General features: G+C 38.6%; 2 protein-coding genes across 2 annotated transcripts; both read left to right on the top strand.

Annotated features, from left to right (window-relative positions):
* The first annotated feature begins 435 nt into the window (after window positions 1-435).
* On the top strand, window positions 436-4,939 carry LOC135467717 (uncharacterized). The gene is made up of 3 exons (XM_064745538.1): window positions 436-1,182; window positions 2,330-2,440; window positions 3,896-4,939. The coding sequence occupies exons 1-3, from the start codon at window positions 724-726 to the stop codon at window positions 4,055-4,057; spliced, it is 732 nt and encodes a 243-aa protein (XP_064601608.1). The 5' UTR covers window positions 436-723; the 3' UTR covers window positions 4,058-4,939.
* A 3,648-nt stretch (window positions 4,940-8,587) lies between these two features.
* Window positions 8,588-16,541, top strand: LOC135466957 (uncharacterized). The gene is made up of 5 exons (XM_064744710.1): window positions 8,588-8,719; window positions 9,985-10,102; window positions 13,668-13,981; window positions 15,639-15,761; window positions 16,284-16,541. Exons 2-5 carry the CDS (start codon window positions 10,012-10,014, stop codon window positions 16,539-16,541), a joined length of 786 nt encoding a protein of 261 aa, XP_064600780.1. The 5' UTR covers window positions 8,588-8,719; window positions 9,985-10,011.
* Window positions 16,542-20,606: the final 4,065 nt, after the last annotated feature.

The raw sequence follows: 20,606 nt of genomic DNA, 5'->3' as shown, positions 1-20,606 counted from the left end.
TTTCGATGTACAGGTTAAATACGGTGCGACCGTTGAACTTTGACGTACATGTAGCCGAAACATGATGTCATGGATATGAGAATGTACATACGTAATCTTTTAGTAGGGCTTACCACTGATGACGGTGAAACTAATATGTGTTAAACTTAGCTTCGTTAGAGCCAGCAAATATGAAGTTCAGCTTGAAGGACATCTGATTCGATTTGTTTTTGAAAATATATCCGAGCCAAAATGATGAAGTACATTGTATTCATGTAACATTATTATATATATGGAGGCTTTAAGTTCTGACCATTCTCCTCGCAGTGTCTTTTTACCAGTAGATACACATCACTAAGCAGGATAAATTTATGCATGACGCAAGACCCACGAGAATAAACCCACTCTATTTATAGCTCAAGCGAGCGTGGTTATAGTCAGCTGTGGATATTGACCTTCTCACTTACTCATGCAACCGGCGACTGAAAGGTTCTACCACCGTCTCTTTCTTCGTTACCCAGTCTTAGAAAGAAAACAGTTGGATCTAGTTGAAGGGTTTGACAGCATACTGCTTTAAACTAGTTTGGTGTTTACCCGAGAGTGGATATAACTAGTGTTCGGATAAAGTTCGTAGGACTTACGTCTTCGGTGCCTGTTAAGCTATATAGGCCTCTATATATTTCAGGGTGTTGTGTAAGTTGCCGTATTTCACCACATCGGATCGTTCAGACTGAAGAGTGAAATATGGTTCGTATTGTAGGCTCTCACCATTTTGCCAACTCTGGTCAAATTGTACCAGTGATGTACCCACACCTAAAGAAACACCGCAGAGACCTACGGTTACCTGTCACCCAGCTGGGGTCACGTGGACACTTACTGTCCTGTCAACGGCCAGATGACAATTACGACGATACCGGTGAAAGTTGTAACATTCCAAACCTGGCAATCCTGAGTCCTAGGGTCATTGACCTCCGCGCTGCGGAGACGGCTGTACAGGCGCTGAGAGTCAAGCCCTCAACGTCAGGAGCTGAGAGGTTAGGACCAGGGGTGGAAGAGGAAGATGTGGAGATGTATGAGGAGACGGACTACCCAGACCACCACACCCACAGTGACAATGAGGGAATTCGACGGAATTCGACGGAGGATTTAGAGCGGAGATTGACGTGTGACGGGACAGAAAGTGACGCCACAGAGACGCAGCAGGTAAGCTTATATCTTTAGGCTTTAAAAATCCTTTAGATATGAACAATATTATAATCAGTTGTGTGAATAACCGCTAAAGTATAAGTGATGTTTTTGTTAAGCTGCCACCCAGCTGTGGAAACAACGGTGTTATTTATTTGATTGGTGTTTTGTGCCGTACTCAAGGATATTTCACTAATGCGACAGCGGACAGTATTATAGTGGGAGGAAACCGGGAAGAGCCCTGGGGAAACCACGGTCGAGATGACAGCATGTACGTGTTAAATACGCGATACTTTCACGTACCAATCCTCAGCTTGGCAAGTTAGCAATACGGTTAACGAATTGTAGCCTAACTGGCGTAATAAACCAGAAATTATCAAAGTAATGTAATTAAGGTTTGCAGCTTCAGATTAAAAACAGTTGTCGATGGCTGAAAATAATGCTGCACAATATATATAAGACATTGACCTTGCTTATGCCATATAATTACGTGCATGCCGGTTAGCACTGACGGTGGCTGTCTATTGGCTCACGTCTATAGTGGGTGCCAACCACTTGGCCATAGCCGGCCAGCATGGGCTGTGTGGATACCAGTTAAGCTTACTTCACGTGAGAGTCACGCATATATCGTAATCCATATGTGGGTGGGGTTAAAGTGCAACCGCTCTGTTGTAATAGACCTACATTGACCTATAATAGACTTACATTGATCGTGTAAGTAGACTGTGAACATTTTTTGTGTATCCAGTGCTATTTGTAGGTGACGAAGCAGTATCATATACAATTGTGTATGCACAATACTTTTCATTTACTCTGTTGATTAAATGACTGTCAGTATACGACAGCTGACGTGGTTGTGATCTGTCACATATAGTGGGTGGATTTTAAAACTTTAGCAACGTAACACTGCATGTGATCTAGGAGACTGTCATTGGTAACAAATACCGCTTCTTCAGTCTGGAAGGCTGTTCGAGGCCAGCTCTCGTTATTTCAACTGCAACTGGATTTGTTAGGTTTACGCGAGAAGAAATTGGGAAGTCTGAACTAGATTCTGTGGTTCTCTACACCCATGCACAAAAGTTACTGTATAATCCCTCGATAATTAAGGTGGAAATTCCAAATATATGTATATTAAGTAATTGTATCATGTGATATTCTATTGTAGACGACGAATGATGACCGCCTTGCACGAAAAGCTCGAAGACGACAGAGAAATAAATTGTCCGCCAAGGCGTACAGAGACAGGAAACGTTCCAAAGCCCAAGAACAAGAACAGGTGGGCTATTTCGTCCCCATGTCGAATGCTCTCGATCAGTATATATATATATATATATACATATATATATATATATATATATATATATATATATATATATATATATATATATATATATATATATATATATATAACTCTATGTACATAACTGTACCATCGACATATGTTTCCAGCTAAATTTAAATAAAAATCACCTTCTGTAAGTCAAGCCACACTGCCCTTTCAAACCACTCTGTTTTGTGGGAAGTGTCCGACTTCACAAAATGGAGTAAATGAATCTAGACTTAGTCAGAATGAATTGTTCAAGAAGACGACTAACAATTGACCACTGAGGTACAGTGTTCAAATCCAGCTCAAGTCAAGGGATTTGTAGAGCACGTGGGGAGGTGCAGTGTTTCCTCCAGGCTCTTTCCTCTTCATCCATAAATGTTATGTAATCTTACGGAATTTTAATGTTCTTGAGATGGCTGATAACAACCAATCAAGTACAGAATACAGAAACGTAAATAATATAAAATAAATCAGGAATGAATTTGCATTCAGTTGTCTTTTTAAAGGCTCAGTTATTTGAAACAAAAACTGGCGCACTCAACTGAAGATTCAACTTGTTAAAGGTATATGTAGAGGATTTCCATAAGTACATGTAAATGGTAACATTCCAGTACTATTTTGGAGCAGATTAGCCAGGGGATAAACACATTTCTATCTTCGTATCGGTTTATAGTATATAGGCTTAAAAATAATCGTAGATACTATAGTTAACTGCTAGGTTACACAAGGCTGACATTTGGCATTTCTCCATACATTTTGTTGTTTACACCGTCAAAATGTTATGCGTGCTAATTAGCAGGTGATACATTCCTTTCGTCTGATATTGAGTTTGAAGCGCATAAACAATGACGTCATCCGAAGGTATCCCAGAGTGCCACGCGCCACTGCTTCGTATATAATATACACTATACGTATTGTGGTACTCCAATAATAAACGATAATACAAATACCCAGAGATTAAGCCAGACATGACTAATGTCATCTGTAGGACGAATTACTCACTGAAGACACTCGGTGTGTTACACGTGGAAATGTCGCGGTGTTCAATCCAGTACAGTTGAATCATTTGGTTTTATCTCAAAGAAACGGGTCAAGTGCTTACACGTAGCCCACATTTATAACTTATATCTTTTTATTTGTGATGAGTCATCTGTTTGTGAAGTCGTTACCATCACGTGTGTGTGTGTTTTCAATGAAGGTGTTGTTTACGTTGTATGTTCAGCTATTGAGAAAATACGGAACCGTCTGCACAGAGTCAATTAATTCCAGCGTGGCGCACATTGAATGCACATTGCTATCGTCTATGAGTCGCTGTTGAATGGACGGCCATGGCGCACGCAGACTGGTTTGTGAACGTCATTTCCTCACTCAGTGAATCTAACAACATTCTGTTTTTGTTTTCAGGCCTTGACAAACTTAGAGGCTGAGCGAGCCTGTCTGCTTGAAAGCGTGAGGAAATTACAGGAGGAGAAAAGCAGATTCTTACAGTACCTCAAATCAGAGATGAACATTGACATCACGAAAACAGAAACCGATGACGTCAGTATGAACATGGCTGAATCTTGACGTTGATGAATATGTGCTATTTTGTACCAACGAATCAAGCAAATACGTCTCGCAAAGGACAAGTCAAGTGCTATAAGTGTAGTTGGATGATCTTATTTTATCTCTTGACAAACCAGCTTGCTTAATTTGAACGTAAAACTTATGAAAACCAAAGAGCAGTGTTTTGACTGACATGAGTGTAACGACCTTATTCTTGAACATAGATGTAAAAGTGTACATGTACATGTGCAATCAAGGCAGCAGGGATTATTGTGATGTTATGTGAAACGTGTTTTGACGTGTGTAATAGATCGAGAGGAATGTTCAAGGAAACTTGTGTTTGCAGATTGTGATTATATGATTAAACAAAATATAGAGATTACATAGCAGGAATTATATATATGATGAATAATGACACCGTGATACTGTGTCTTATATTTTTCAATTATCGTGTGATTTTACTCATAGATATGTGATTATGCCACATTACAGAGAAACATAAGTCATATATCATTTGATTTAGATATGTTGTATTGTGATAAATGGTTATACCTCTCTGCACTCGGTTGTGTTAAACTGTTGAAATGCAACATTTCAGTAGAGATATTTTTGCCAGTATAGGCCTATGTCTTCGATATTTTGAAATATTTAAGTATTATAACTGCATTTCATTCATATCAGCGTCAATGTTATTCTGCCGACATCTTACTATGAACGCTGTGCACGTAATGCAAGTAAATGATTTTGACTCAAAGTGACCTTGACAAAGTTGCTCTGTGTAATATAAAATGTTTTGATAAAGTTAGTATGAACCTTATGACAGTTTATATATAATATTTACATGTATTTATTTGTATGTCATTTCATATGTTCATAAGAATAGAATCTTATTTACAAAATGCACGCTTCTATTGCCTTTGTTTTTATGTTGTGTTCAATCTTTTCTTTCTTTTTAATATTAGATCCTCACCAACCAATCGCCATGATGCCTGTGTGGTGAATACCGCGGCATTGTAAAACAGCAGTTGAATCTTCATTGGAAAATACCTTAAGATTTATTAATTGTTGAGTAATACCACATTAAATAATTTTTACTGACATGTGTACTATGGCGATCAGATTTGTCGGTTACGAAAATCTGGTTATGGGGGTGGTTGGTGGGGGGGATTGAAACCACCGACCTTCAGCATGAACTAACGAACTTTCTTGTGTGACATGCAGTAGGAAGACAAACGAACGTAACACTGCCGAGCGCTTTTTAGTCGCTAAGGCAACTATATGAACATCTGGTAAGAGCGTTGGAATCTAGAAGACTGTTTGATCGTTGAAAGAAGTTACTGACGAACTAAGGAGTATGGTATAGCTGAATGCTTACAGGACAGGACTTGAATATGAATATATGAGTATACACACGGAGCGAAGTGGTTAATCCGAGCAGCTTGGACGGGACCTGACGAATATGAAAATGGCGAGTCATATTAAAATGGGACTAGATAGAATGAGGACATCAGCTTTGCTGTATGCAACGTCACCTCTACCGGTGCGTAAAAAACCTTACATATACATGGACGCCAAATCCTGTACGTGATATGAACAACTTGCTAGTTTGGCAAACATACATCTGGATGCCACCGTTCTGCTGCCGTGACATGTTTTGTGTTTCATTAATCGCATCGGATTGAATTCTGTTTACTAACGCTCAAGAGCGTGTATGGGTGACGGCGGCTGGGGTTCTACATGAGGGGCAGAGGAGGGAAACGGATGACCCGCACAAAATTAGCACTCCATTAGGTTGCATGGGTGAAACTACCTGTGACCCTTTTCCGCGGTTAGCTTGCAGTCTTAGGTTTAAACAAGGGTTGAATTAATCCGTAAGATTAGAGTTGACAATATTGTTAAAGGCTTTTATTTGAGTTGCCTGAGGTAACTTACGATATAAGGTTAGGGTTAATGTTGCATTATGTTTGGGTTAAAGTTATGGTGTTGGATTTGGGCCAGGTAGAGTCAGAGTAAGGGTAATCGAAGGTAATGTTTGGTTGGGATTTTGGGCAATAAAGTTAGGGCTAAATTAGGTAGAGTTCGGGTAAGATTAGGTAAGTGTAATATTACATTTGGGAAATAAAGCTAGGGTTAGCGTTACGGTAGAATTTGGGTAAGATTAGATGAGGGAAATAAAATTATATTTGTTATAGGGTAATGTCAGGGTCAAAGCTAAGTTTGGGAAAATATTAGGCAAGGGCAATATTTGATTTGGGCAATAAAGTCAGGGGTAAATCGTTGAAAAGGTAGGGTTTGGGTAAGATTGGGCAAGGGCAATATTTAGATTTGGACAATAAAGGTAGGTTTATGTTAGGATTTGGGTGCATGGCGTTCGGGAATGGCGAGGTAATGGCCTTGTTAGAAACAACAGTACAGTTAGGGTTATGTCATTGTTTGGGTCTAGAGATCGGGTGGGATTAGGGTAGGACTAAAGCTAAGAAAAAGTCAGGGGTATGTTAGCACTGGAGTTAGAGTAAGGGTAAGATCTGGGCAAAAAGGGTACGATTATGTTAGAGTTTTGGTCTAAAGATAGGATAAGGTTAGGGTAAGACTATAGTTGGGATAAAGTTAGAGATAGGGTATAGTTTGGATCGAGAGATAAGATAGGGTCAGGGTAGGACTAGTTGGGATTAAGTTGGGTTATGTTAGGGTAGATTATAGGGTGAGGATAGGTAAAGATAATACCCGATTCAAAATTAGGATTTGATTCTAGAGATAGGATAGGGTTAGGGTAAGACTACAGTTGGGATAAAGTTATGGTTAAGGTAGGATTAGGGTAGTGTTAGGGTTGAGTTTGGGTAAAGTTTTGTGACTCGGATAATTTTGGTGGGAGTTTGTTTTTAATAATTATGAGGTTATTCGTGCCAATGACATTTGTTCTAGAAAACATCATGAATTAAAAAAATTAAATTGTGTTTTACACCGTACTCAAGAATATTTCACTTATACGACGGCGGCCAGCATTGTGGTGGGAGGAAACCGGGCAGAGCCCAGGGGAAACCCACGACCATCCGCAGGTTGCTGACAGACACACCCACGTAAGGCCGGAGAGAAAGCCAGCATGAGCTGGACAGCAATCGCATGGGTGAGAGGTTCCTTGCTCATTACGCTGCGCTAGCGCACTAGCTGACTGAGCCATGGAGGCCCCTTAGAAAAACGTAGGCTACACGCCTAAGGAAACAGATTATAGAAACAAGTTGGAATTTCTATAAAAGGTAAGGTATTTTCCCGAAATCCACTCAAATCCAATCTTTAAAATTGCTAAACCGCCGTATAAGTGAAACATTCTTGAGTAAGGCGTAAAACACCAATCAAATAAATAAATTAAAAAAACCTACAACCTTGGTATACTTTCTTTCTCCCAGGTGTAAGAGAAGGTGTCAGTATATCGTATGTATGTATATACTTGAGGTTTAGCGTCGTACTTAACAGTTTTGCAGTCCTATGATGACGAGGAGTCATTAGGAGGGTATACAGGGCGAGTCCATGTCATCAAAGTGCTGCCGCCACTGGAATATCATGCCGAAGATACCAGGCATGACACTCCACCCAATATCATTTTCCTGAGACCGAGCCAGCAATTCCTGTTTTCTTTTTGCTCTGACCTCCCAGTGCTAAACGCCAAGCGAGGCAGCAGCTAGTACCATTTTTTAAGTCTTTAGTAAAACCCGACTGGGTGAGGTGTTGCATTTGTCGACAAAGACACAGCGTTACAGTGATGCAGCGCTGTAACTATATCAACATTGCATGGCTGTTTCAAGGAGACCAGTAGACGCTAGACCTGAAGGAAGCAAAGGAACGTGAGAACCGAACCGTTTCCATATACGTGATTGGACAGCTAATGTATTTATTTATTTGATTAGTGTTTTACACCGTATTCAAGAATGTTTCAAAATGAGGATGGACTCTGTCCGGTTTCCTCCCATGCACTATAATGCTGGCCGCTGCCTTATAAGTGAAATAATCTTGAGTACAGCGTAAGACACTAATCAAATAAATAAATCAAGAAAGTCGCTTACCCGTCGACGGCCAGCATTATATGCTGAGAAGATAGCTAATGAGTGTGCTGATCACATCGTTCATTTCCCTACAGGGCAAGATTTTGGAGAGAACTGGTATTGAACTGATTGTTTTGAAGTCATTGTTAATGTAAACAGATATATATATATAGTTGCAAAAAACAATGCTACTGTTTTTCTTCAAGTGAGTACAGTATATATGCATGAGTTTACATCCGAAAATATAACCATGCACGTATAAACTAGCCTATATAACGCACATTAAATTTTCGTATACAAGTTTCTAACAGTGTGTCGACATGATGTTCAAGAGAAAACTGCATGTTTTTAAGTTAATTCAATCTGCAGCACCAGTATTCGGGGTACCGAAAAGGCCCGCGTAGTCTCTAAGACATATTACATCAGCCACGCGCGTAGGAACAATTATGGGAACACGATCGTGTTCTGGAAAAATCGACCATGAACAGAATCTGATGTAATGATCTGGGTCATTGCTACTACAGACTAAAGCATTAAACCTGCTGTGAGCATGCGAGTAACGAGAATTGTGACTATCATCTGATCATTTGATCTGACGTCGATAGCGAGGTGTAGGCTATATACAGACTCAACAAGCTTTACTGAGGTACTTATATTATCGTATTCATTTATTTGTTTATTTAAATAAAGGTCTAGTAGATATTAATGAACGATTGTTGTGATCTGAATTTGTGTGAAAAAAAATCCCGTACAATGCGCATGTATCTATAAGAAGGACACCCTTAACTGTGAAAGCAAAATGTTACAGTACAGTATATACATGAAAATGTCTGTTTTGTAGTTCAGTAATATAACTCTGGGTCACGCAAGTTTGGATACGGGATGTGCTTGTAAATAAACACTATACCGGTCCTTGGTAAGGAGCGTGCGTGTACATTCAAAGATAATAGTAATTTATTGTCGTCGATGACTTACTTCTGTAAATCTTATAGATGCAGGAAATTCTCCGTAAATGATGTTACTTTTATAGTTTCTGTTGCTCGATCTGTGGATATATTTACGGATTAAAAGTTTTTGAAGGTTTTTGAAATTTAACTTCAGTTCCCAAGTCATATTGTCCATAAAATGTATATATATATATAAAGCTTGAGATTGAATACATTGATTACATAATGTAATCAACAAAGTGATAAGAATGTCAAATGCGTATATGCCCGTATCAAATTCCTCACATACAACTCATGTTGTTGACAAAATATAACGTATTTCTCTTTTTGTATCAAAGGTAAGTGTTTCTTACCTAACTCAATTGATGTTTAACATAGGGCATTTCTTTATTCAAATCTGATTATGTTCTCTTCACTCTAATGACCAATCACCAGACTTAGACCAGCATACTGAGACATTTTCGAATCGTATATTTAGCTTAGCCTTTACACTCTTATATGGTTGTGTGTATACAACGTGTATACAGAAGTTCCAAGAAGCAGTCGAAGGCTGTATATGGTATAGGGGGCCTATAGTATATCATACAAGTGTATTTCTTCAGTTAATGGTTTCATATATTGTACTTAAATGGCCTAAAAATTCATTTTCAAAGGTAAATAACTGTCATGATATACTGACGCTAAACCTGTTTCCTGTACGATATCAGCCTACCTTTCAAACAAACCCAGAAACACCTTTCTAAGATCACTGGAATGTTCATAACCAGGCAAAATGTGCAATTTAGTCATGGAACTTTAGGTCATTTGCCGTATCAATGTATCATCCATAAGATGGCCTCTGGGCGCCTTTATAAGTAATGAGATAAAGACAGTTTGATGAAATGATATTCCTGTTTAGGCCTATCACCAATGAACACTGAGGGGGTGTCCATTTTTTCTGTGTTTTGAATTATTTCTCAAACAGACAAGGAAACACAGAGACACCGGCCTGATGCAATCCTTGAGGCGAACTATTCCTTGGCTGTTCCAGAGAAGTCCATTTGCCAGCGTTTCGCTCTTGACTTCTGTTGCTGGCCACAACAGTAAGTATATTGGCATTTTGCCTTTGTTTATCAAACGCCTGCATACAAGCACTACATACAAGAAGATATTTATATAACGACCTTCTTATAACATGTATACTATAACCATGAAATGTCTTATTTATTTTGTCCATTTATTTATTTTATTACTATTTAATGTCATAGGCAAAAATGTGTCGTTTGAATGATGGCGGTGAGTTTTGTGGAGACGACACGAATACCTGGGGTATAAACCACCGAGTTTTGTCAAGTTATTGACAAACTTTCCAACGTGTGACGTTCATATATGCACAACATGTTGCACATTTGTGAAACAAATTATCTTCAACAAATATTAGACTGCTCAAATGGCCGCTCGTGCTTCGTCGATGGCATGTTGTAAGCAATGTTCAACGAAAAGTTATATAAGACGAATCTACGAATTCCCCGTCGAAGACCGGGTTGAACCCATATAGTGAACCCATATATAGTTTGTTCCACATAACGATTGAAAGACATGCATCTTTCAAACATCTTTCATCTATGACTGAAGTGCAGTGCTGTGTACACTCTGTCCTCACAAACATGGGATATCAAGGCAAGATTGGTTTCGATTATACGTGTAAATTGTCAGTGCATGCATGTGTGTGCAAGCATGTTTTGTAAATTAAACATAATACATGGTAGGCATGTATAATAGTTACCTTATTTTTTCAAAACGTCTGCTGGGACACTTAACTGTGGAATTCTTAAAGATTGGGATTTTCAAATCCCATTCACATAAATGAGCGTCTTAACAGTGCTATAATCAAGCTAAAGTGAAAATATTTCCAGCAACCACTGCATTGCTTTACATATAGTAGAGCCTATATTTTTACGACAACTTCCAAACATGCACTTATAACAGTGCGATTTGTTTTGTTTGGAAACAAAACAAAAACAAAGTAAATAGAAAGTAACGAAACATCATATAGTAGAGCCTATATTTTTACGACAACTTTCAAACAAACACTTATAACAGTGCGATTTATTTCGTCTGGAAACAAACCAAAACAGAAAACAAAGCAACTGGAAATTAAAAGAACATGTATATGGAAAAAATATCCTGGAAAGTTCAAAAAGGTCTTATCTGCCATGTTGACTCCGGCCGCACGTGAGAAGGTCTGCCAGCAACCTGCGGATGGTCGTTGGTTTCCCCCGGGCTCTGCCCGGTTTCCACCCACCATAATGCTGGCCGCCTTCGCATAAGTGAAATATTCTTGTGTACGGCGTAAAACACCAATCAAATAAATAAAATAAATAAATAAATCTGCCATGTTGGTAACAAACGAATCTTAACCTGTATATTAAGGCTGACACAGAAGTGCAGTGTACACGATAGGGAACTAAGGACGTTGGCACAGCAGGTGATAACATGGCGATAATGTTCTCATCTGCATTTCTCTGTCCTCATGATACAGTAACTCACCCAGCTACAAGATGACACAGTATATGTCATACCAAGTTCAGAATGGCGTTTCCATGAGACTTTAAGCTTCAACGAGTTATTTCCCCTGAACTGATCGTTTTCAGCATGGTTAATTCTCTAGCCGTACTTTGTGGCTCTATCGCTCTAAGGCTCTGTGTGTACATATATGACAAGATGGAAAGGAGTTTTCACACACAGGGATAAACTACACGTGTACAAAGCCATGACTAATGACGGTAAACTTAACGATTAACCGACATGGGTCGATCGACTTTAATCAATGTCTGGAAGTAAAATGCTGAATATTCCGACAATGGTTTAACATCTGAAAATAGGCTGACGCTCTGGAAACTTGACCAATATCCAAAGGCCATATGACACCTATTTTAAACCACACTGGGGTACAGCCTATGTAGGATTGCAGGCATGGCCAGATGAATTCTGTTACACAGGGCGTATGCACAAAGAGCAAAGAACCCACACTGTTAATGTTACAGGTTTATGTAGGTTATATATTCTATATAACACATATATAAATGTCGTATATCCGGTGAAATTCCTGCTGACTGAAAAGTGCTGAGTAATGGGGAATGTAAAAAGGGGCGATACTCTGTACCAAAGTCTCGCAGAGGAATTCCGTAACTGTCGCCTTAAATTATCTCCCTTTGCTGTGAGCAGGTCTTCGCTTAAACATGCCCAGACTTGTTGTCATAAGTAACAAATAGGAGAGCTTCGTTTAGACTGGCTCAGTTCGCACGTGGCTTTTAAAGGTATTGCACGGACAGGTCCCGACACGAAAGAAAGGTAAATGATCCTCTTATTGGACTTAAATGATACCTGACATATCGATAATACAAGTGATAACTTTTAAAGCTGTCAAATGTGAACGGCACCTACAGAGGACTGGGTTTGGTAATACAGGCATTCATACTGCTGCAGATGCTGAGTTGAAAACTTCCCATCAATGCACGCTGTGTTACTAACGTCTGCTTGCTACTGTATTTTGTCTTATATTTTGCAACTGTTTTGCCAAAATAAGAATTTTTACTTAAAGTGCAAAATAAATTAATTTCAGGTGATGTAATAAGAAATGTCATGTTAGTGTCACTATTTTAATAAAAACTTATTTTTTTAGTTTGCGTTATTCAGACCGTCTATTCATTGCGAGACATTTTCTGTCTTTTTTAGATAAGATTTTAAATAACATGTCAACGTTAACTTTAAGGAAGTGCAGCTGATGCATTAGCTTGGTATTGGTTTTTAACAGTATACAGTGTCGGCTGCAACATTCCGTCTGTAAAAGTTCGTAGGTCTAAGTTAAAACATATAGTTAAAACATATAGTAAAACATATCGGATGGAAGTACCCTGTGCCAGCCTCATCATCTGTAGACAGGTCCTGATTCCGTCAGGAACAGGCCCATACTTGTCTTCGCGGGCTAGCATGGCCTGTTGGGCCTTGGGATCCCCCGCCCACGGCAGCGCTCTATTGTTAACGCTGTCTCATCGCTCAAGGGGGATGCCTGGAAAACGGGGATTCCCCATTCCTATAGCAGCCTGCTTTAGGTGGCACATTGTTTGCATTTATAGTACGACACTTGTGCGCGGTGAACATTTGAACACTGCGAGGAGAATGCAAACAGCCGCGTCAGCAGAAATAGTTCCTATAAATAGCGCATTACTAGGGAAAGCCGACGTTAGAGCTACGTATATCTCCAAATCCAACATGGCTTCCTTGGGCATTATTTTAGCCAACTGATTTTCGTAATGGTAATTATGGTCTGTGAAAATCAAATATATTTGAATGACAACAGAAATTTTATCCCATTTATCCCAACATTAGCATTTTTAAGCTGGTGCAGGTCGAAGTGATAGATTCGTTCTAGTATTCATACCCACTAAAGCCTTCATAGGCGGACGCTTCTGCCGCAGATTTGGGCTTAAAATGTAGACCCTAACACTCAAATAATGTGGCAATATTTCACAGTCAGTTAAACAGAACACTAATTTTACATGGATCCCAAACTAAAAACCACTGACGGACAAGCTCATGCGTATGTTTATGTGCATTTGCAAAATAGATACGTATATGTGATGCAGAGTATTTGTTTGTTCACAGACAAAATGGCGACACTTGACGAAGTTGCTGGGGGAGATCTGGGGACGTTAAGCCCAACAGACTTAGAAATTTTAGACATCTTTAACGTAAGTCACCACCAACTGCCAAAAGAGGACAAGCCATGTTCCACTACCACGATGACCTTCCAGCGTAGCTTTGACAAAGAATTGCTCGATGCGACCATGACAGTGCTCAAAACTGGCAAACTAACGCCACTGATTAAGGAGGAGCTGAAGTGCACGATACAGAACCGCCGCTTAGCCAGGGGACAGGAGGAACTGATGGTAGACCTCACCCCTTCAACACACTCTCACGTAAGTTTTTACTCACTTACTCATAATAATTATGTTAGCAATTTGTATTTTGTATATATAGTTTTGCCGTATTTTCAAGTTTTAATTGCGGATATGTATTCGTACTAAAATTCTGTATAAAAATACATTTCACTACATTTAGCATTATGTGCATTTGGAATGTCTTTTTACGTTTGTAATGCGAGTTTGTTGGTGTTTTTGAGGCAAAACGTTTCCAGTAAGTCATAAATCCCTCCCCACTGCGGTTTTTAGTGAATTGAGTTTTCGCTCTGCATGTGTGATTTTGAATTTCATATGCTTGCACAATTAAATGCTGCACTCCTATCAATACGTTAATCTTTTCAAGTTTTATATAATGCAAGTAATACGGACTGATCATGTACATTTACAATACCCATAACTAACTTTAGACTTATAAAACGAAAACCCCAAATTGAATAATAAACTTGATCTTATTAATTCTGAATTTTGTAAATTATATACTTTGTCACTTTCACATAAAGTATATTACTGCGTACGGAAGTTAGTTTCTAGTTATTACTCTTTTATGACGAAATTCTCAATAGAATTCTCTTTTTGATATAGGCCTACTCATTCCTAAGTTGTAGCATTGTCATGTGAGTGAAAGATTTTATGTAATTCAAAGGGAAGAATAGTGTATAAACTCCGTGATATACAGTGAAAGTTGAAAGAATATTAAGTTTGCAATTTCAAAGCTAAATTTAAGGAAGTTACTTCAGCATTTAATTATATAAATTAAACTACGGCCCATATGGATATTTTTAAAAATTACAATAAGGAATTATTTACGTATATATTTAGAAAAAATGGAATGTTGGATTTATTTATTTATTTGATCGGCGCTTTACGCTATATACACTCAAGAATATTTCGACGGCGGCCAGCATTACGGTGGGGGGAAACAGGGCAGAGACAAGGGGAAACCCACGACCATACATCTGCAGGTTGATGGGAGACTGGACTGTTTGAAATAATGAGTATCATTTTTATAAGGCGAAAGGTGTTTCCAAAAATAAAGCATTCGCAACCCAGTCCTGTATTAATATAAACAACAACAACAACATCTTTATCGTCGATGGAAAAATTCAACAAAATCTGAATAATGAGAGAGAAATAACCTCACATCAGAAATTACAGCATAAAAATTCAAATTCATTTTATCTTAATGACTATAGCCAAACAGCTGTTGATTCAGATGATTTCGCCTTTCTGCATGAATAGGCCTACAACATATTATTTGTCTATGTGGCCTGGTATAATTCCTACTTATTACATAACCACTTTAGTGGTGCAAGTGTTTATTTATTTATTTGATTGGTGTTTTACGCCGTACTCAAGAATATTTCACTTACATGACAGATGTTTAGAGTTATTGTATGCATACGATGAAACCACACAGAAGCTGCAAGAAAGAGATTCGTATGGGTTATGTACAACTATTTATTCGTAGACTAATTTAAGAAGATTACCTTCCCTGTTATTTAATTTTCAACTTGTAATTGCAACGCAGAAAGATGTATGTAATGAAACCTCCTCGATACGGTTAGTTGCCACCTGTTCCTGTCTCCTGTGTAATGTAAGCACTATACAGTGGTTGGCTTTATTGCTCATCGGTTGCCTGTGTGGTCTGTTACAGACTCTCAGTCCAGAAGAAGAGGCCTCCCTGGATGAAAAGAGGAAAATCCGCAGAGAAAGGAATAGAGTCGCAGCCTTGAAATGTCGCAAAAAGAAACGAGAAGAACAGGCTTCACTTGTTGAGGTACGGCGAAAGCCCAAAGTTTTCCAGTTTATGTGACAAAGACGAAATCTCTATTGATTTGATTTAATTGATTGGTGTTTTATGTGGTATTCTCAGCAATATTTCACTTATATGACAGCCGCCAGCATTATGGTGGAATAAAACCGGACAGAACACCTAGGAAAAACCCACAACCATCTGCAGGTTGCTGACAGACTTCCCAGGTACGGTTGGATAGGAAGACAGCTTGAAATCTGTATTGAAGTATAACGGAATGTATTATGATCTGGTTGTAGGCTTTGTCTGCATTAATTCAGACTATATAATTTCTCAGACTAAAATGCCGGCGATAGTTAACGTTTATTTTGTGCTGAAAGTTTTATCTCATTTTAAACGTTATACCTGAAGATGGGCATTAACATTAGCCCGTTGGTTATCTGAGGCTTGCTTTCTTTTGTGCGGTAATTTCACCGCTAAACTATATCTAAAAAAGCGCATAGTTGAGGTTTTAAATAGTTTTTACTTGTTGTTAAATTTCTTCAGCACTGCCAGATGTTAGAGGCTCGCAATTCTGAACTGCAACAACAACTTCAACAAATGGAGCAAGAAAAGAACACTATCCTACAGGCGCTGGCTGAGGTCAGGGGGCTGCAGCTTGACGTAGGCGGAGCGTTCTGGTCAGAACTGATGGGCGGAGCGAGCAATGAACGTGGCAACGTGGGCGGTGCGATGGATCTGGACGTCCCGCATGATGAGCCGTTGACTGACACGGGCTTGTGTGGCACTCCGGTGTCTCCATGAATGACAGATCATGCTGACTTGTACAGAATGTACCAGGGAGACGTCATTCCCATGATAAACGTCGGCGTAATGTCGCTCTGTTGGACTGTGGCTGAAACAGCACCGAATAAAGATAGTCCATGGAGCAGTTTGAATCAGTTCAAACTCAGACATTTCAGTGTTGAACAACGCAGCCGTTTCTAACGGCCAATGGGTTTTGTGCATAGAAAACAGGCGTTTTACATACGCCTTGGTTACGGATACAGTTTGCCTTGTTACAGGGTGTGTTATAGGGATTTCCTGTTACCAGGAAATACTCAGGAATTCCCGATGAGGTTATAAAAAACCTATACAGGTTTACATTAAATATGCTGTAAGAATCGTAAACAGGATGCCTTTGAAAAAGTCCAGATAGCGAAAAACATCATTTTACCAAAGGTTTTGCACTGTTTTGTTCAAACCGAAAGTTAATCCATCTTGTTGTATCTGTGTGTAACTCATTTACCTTGAGATTTTTATCCAGTCTTCTCTTTTGTTTTCGGTCCATAAATAACGCGGCCAGATACATACGGACATAGTTGCCAATCGCATTTTTTTCATTTTTACACACCAGACATTTTTCATTTTCAGATTCTGTGTTTTACCCCTGAGGTTAAACACACAGCCCACAAACTTCATTTCCGGTGTATAAAGAAAACCAAGTAATGAGATCTTCTTTAAGTCTGATCAGTATTATGGAACGCTGATGGATTATATGTCAGCAAGTATTTGACATCTCGCTAGCAAGTATTTACCGCGCTCACTACATCATCTTACATGAATGGCAAAGAAACAAAGCCAGCCTTGTCTGCACGCATGGTGTTTACAACACTTCGAAATCCTCATATCAATTAAGCTAGTATAACATTACCTGCATTCTTGTCAAATCAATGAAAGAGTCATGTATATCTTGTCAGGGGATGGATGTGTAAAATATGCTCCTGTTGCTCCAGTCAATGTATTTCTTGTATCATCTTTGGTCATATTTTAAAGGTGGCGTGCATTGTTAGAAACAGTATATTTGTTTATTCCATTGTACTATGTTGCAACGAAAAAGCCTCCAAAATTAGGTGTGACTAACGCTTTGTTTCTTCATATCCTTCGCCATTGGAGACTTTGGAACAATGTGCCTACTAAGCTATACAGCCATAACATATGCCAAACAATTATAGTTTTGTCAGCTCATCACCACTTTCATCCATTTCATTCATGGAGGCATTGGAAGCAATTTATGATTTTGCGTGCGCAAAAATTATATTATTTGTACGCCCAATCCTAATGTAGCACCGTTTTTTAACTTGACATTTTTATGTAACGCACATTTAATCATTTGGAATGTCATTTCTTTTGTTGATTGTTTTATAATCGTACTGTAATCGTGCTGCTTCATTGTTGATTTGTACTTTGTTTATGAATATCACATTATGATGAACTCACATTTTGTTTCATGTATGTGTATTCTATCGTTAAGTTGTTTGTGAGTTTTGAATGCGCTGTTTCATTAAAATTAATGCCCATGCTTTATTATGATTCGTGAAAATTGAAAAGCCGGAAAATACGTGAAAACCGATGTACATAAACAAATCAAGAGTAAAAGTAGACGAAGAATTAACGTAAGCTGGTAGACGGATGTGTCTTATGTTCCAAACAGTCTGATTCTCAGATTGCTGATGTTGTGCGTGTCTTCCGTGTGAATGAAAATGTTTTCGTTTCATCATGCATTATATATATATATATATATATATATATATATTTCCATTCCCGTTTCCAAATGTCATTTTATGTTGATTTCATATTTGTTAAACTGTTAAAAATTTTACAAAGTGCTGTTTATAGAAGCTGTTATATTTGATCCCATGCATGACTGTTCCTAAGATTTTGGCAGTCTGTATACTGTTGTCTGAAGTCCATGTTTATAATTTTTCTATAAGTAATAAACTGGTATAATTTGGATTATGTTTATTTCTTGTTTTTCTTTCGACTTTAGCGTTATTTATCTGGGAGCTTCTATGCATCCTCAGTATTACCCTACTTGCACTCTGAGGTCTCTGGTTACCGGTTGTGTCATATATCCTAACGGAACCAGAGAAATTCCACTGCACGTGGCAAGTTCATGTCCACAAGTATATTATGTATACCGGATTCCTCGCTGGCTCAAATGTATGAAGTGCTGGATAGCTGCGTCTATCAGGCCCTTGACCAACGAGGTCGCGTGTTCGAATCCAGCTCTCGGTGTCTCTGCTGCGGTGTTACCTTAAGAGGTTCGTCAGGTAACTGCCAGAGGGCTGTTGTGTATTAGAAGCAGGCATTCCGGTCACCGCCACCTTTAACCTTGGGAAAACTCTGCGGCACAGCGTTAAACACCCATGAAATAAAATAAATATGTATGACTGGACGGGCACATTGTCTTTCTTGTATTTTATCCGCACTATTTCCGCATAAGGATGTCTCCCACGTAACCACACGTAGCAGCGCGGATAATTTTTCAGTGCTCTACTATACATCAGTTGTGTAGTTAGTGGGCTATTCTCTTTAGCTCTGTTAGTGTACACAGAGTGCTGGATTTGGGAGCAGCAAATACGAGTTCTTACCGCCACTCTCTTCTTACCGCCACAGTCAACTTTTCAGCTACAACGTGGTCTAGGTGAGAATCGGTTCGATCTCATCACAATGGCGAATTCACTAATTGCGCCAGCCCAAGCCATGGATACATGCAGGGAAATGCTGCTGAGAAAAGATCATCTCCGTTCTGTACATACATGAATGAAGGGCTAAAGAGGGGCAGCCCATATAAATCCGTTCCTCCCACTGTAATGCTATATGGCCACCGCTGTATAAGTGAAATATTATTGAGTAAAATACAAATCAAAGAAATAAATGAAACAAATATAAAACCCCTAACAAACTATATAGCGGGAGCGAAATTCGAATACATAACTTTATTGTAGACAGGCCTATGTAACATTAAGCTGATTTGTTTTTTCATTCTATCATTTGTCCACATCAGACGGACTTGTGTTGTTTTATCATTTCTCCACATCAGACTCACTTGTTTTCTTATTCTATGATTTCTCCACATCCGGCTGACTTGTTGTTTTATTCTATGATTTCTCCACATCCGGCTGACTTGTTGTTTTATTCTATGATTTCTCCACATCCGGCTGACTTGTTGTTTTATTTTATCATTTCTCCACATCCGAAAAATCTTACTTTTATACTTAACATTAGGTATATAGAGAATTACAATCACACGGCAGTTTTTGAATCCAGCTATCGCTAACTTTAAATGAGGAGGTTTGTCAGGTACATACAGGGCAAAGATTGGTGGTTTCCTGCACTCATAAATCTGATCACTACTATACATATACATATACAGCTGAAAAAAATCTGGAAAACGCGAATCCACCAATAATATTAAACCACAGGAAAATTCCTTTAATTTTTGTATTTTACTGACCTTTAAAAACAAATTTAAAATATTATAATTTGAGCCATACCTGTTTTGGTTTTTCGATCGAAATATTACGGAAAATTTGATCTGTTTATTTGATTGTTATTATTAACGCCATACTCATGAACAGTTTGAAAACAATATAAAGTGCAACTTAAAAGTGCAAGTTATCATCGCACTCTCCATCAGACTCGGGTCATGTTTAGGACTTTGCCAAAGTCAAGGGCAATAATAATTTCACTCGCTCCATGCAGTGAGGCAGTACTGATTATCAGCATATTGAACTGGCTTTGCTGAAAATTTAAGAAGATATCTTTATCATGTGAGTCTGACTGAAATAATATTAAATGCTACCTTAAAACCCAATCGAAAAAGCAAACAGACATTTACTTCTACACACAACTCCCGCAACACACTGCAATGTGCCTCTACAACTATGAATCGTTAACCTTGCTATAAAATAGGTACACTGAAAAAACAAATGTTTAACATTCAAACATATCTCTGAAAACAGATATTAATTTTTTTTTTTTTTTTTGATTGGTGTTTTACGCCGTACTCAAGAATATTTCACTTATACGACGGCGGCCAGCATT

Source organism: Liolophura sinensis, chromosome 6 (genome assembly GCF_032854445.1).
Source record: "Liolophura sinensis isolate JHLJ2023 chromosome 6, CUHK_Ljap_v2, whole genome shotgun sequence".
NCBI lineage: Eukaryota > Metazoa > Mollusca > Polyplacophora > Chitonida > Chitonidae > Liolophura > Liolophura sinensis.
The sequence above is the reverse complement of the archived record's forward strand: the minus strand, read 5'-3'. Positions and strand labels throughout refer to the sequence as shown.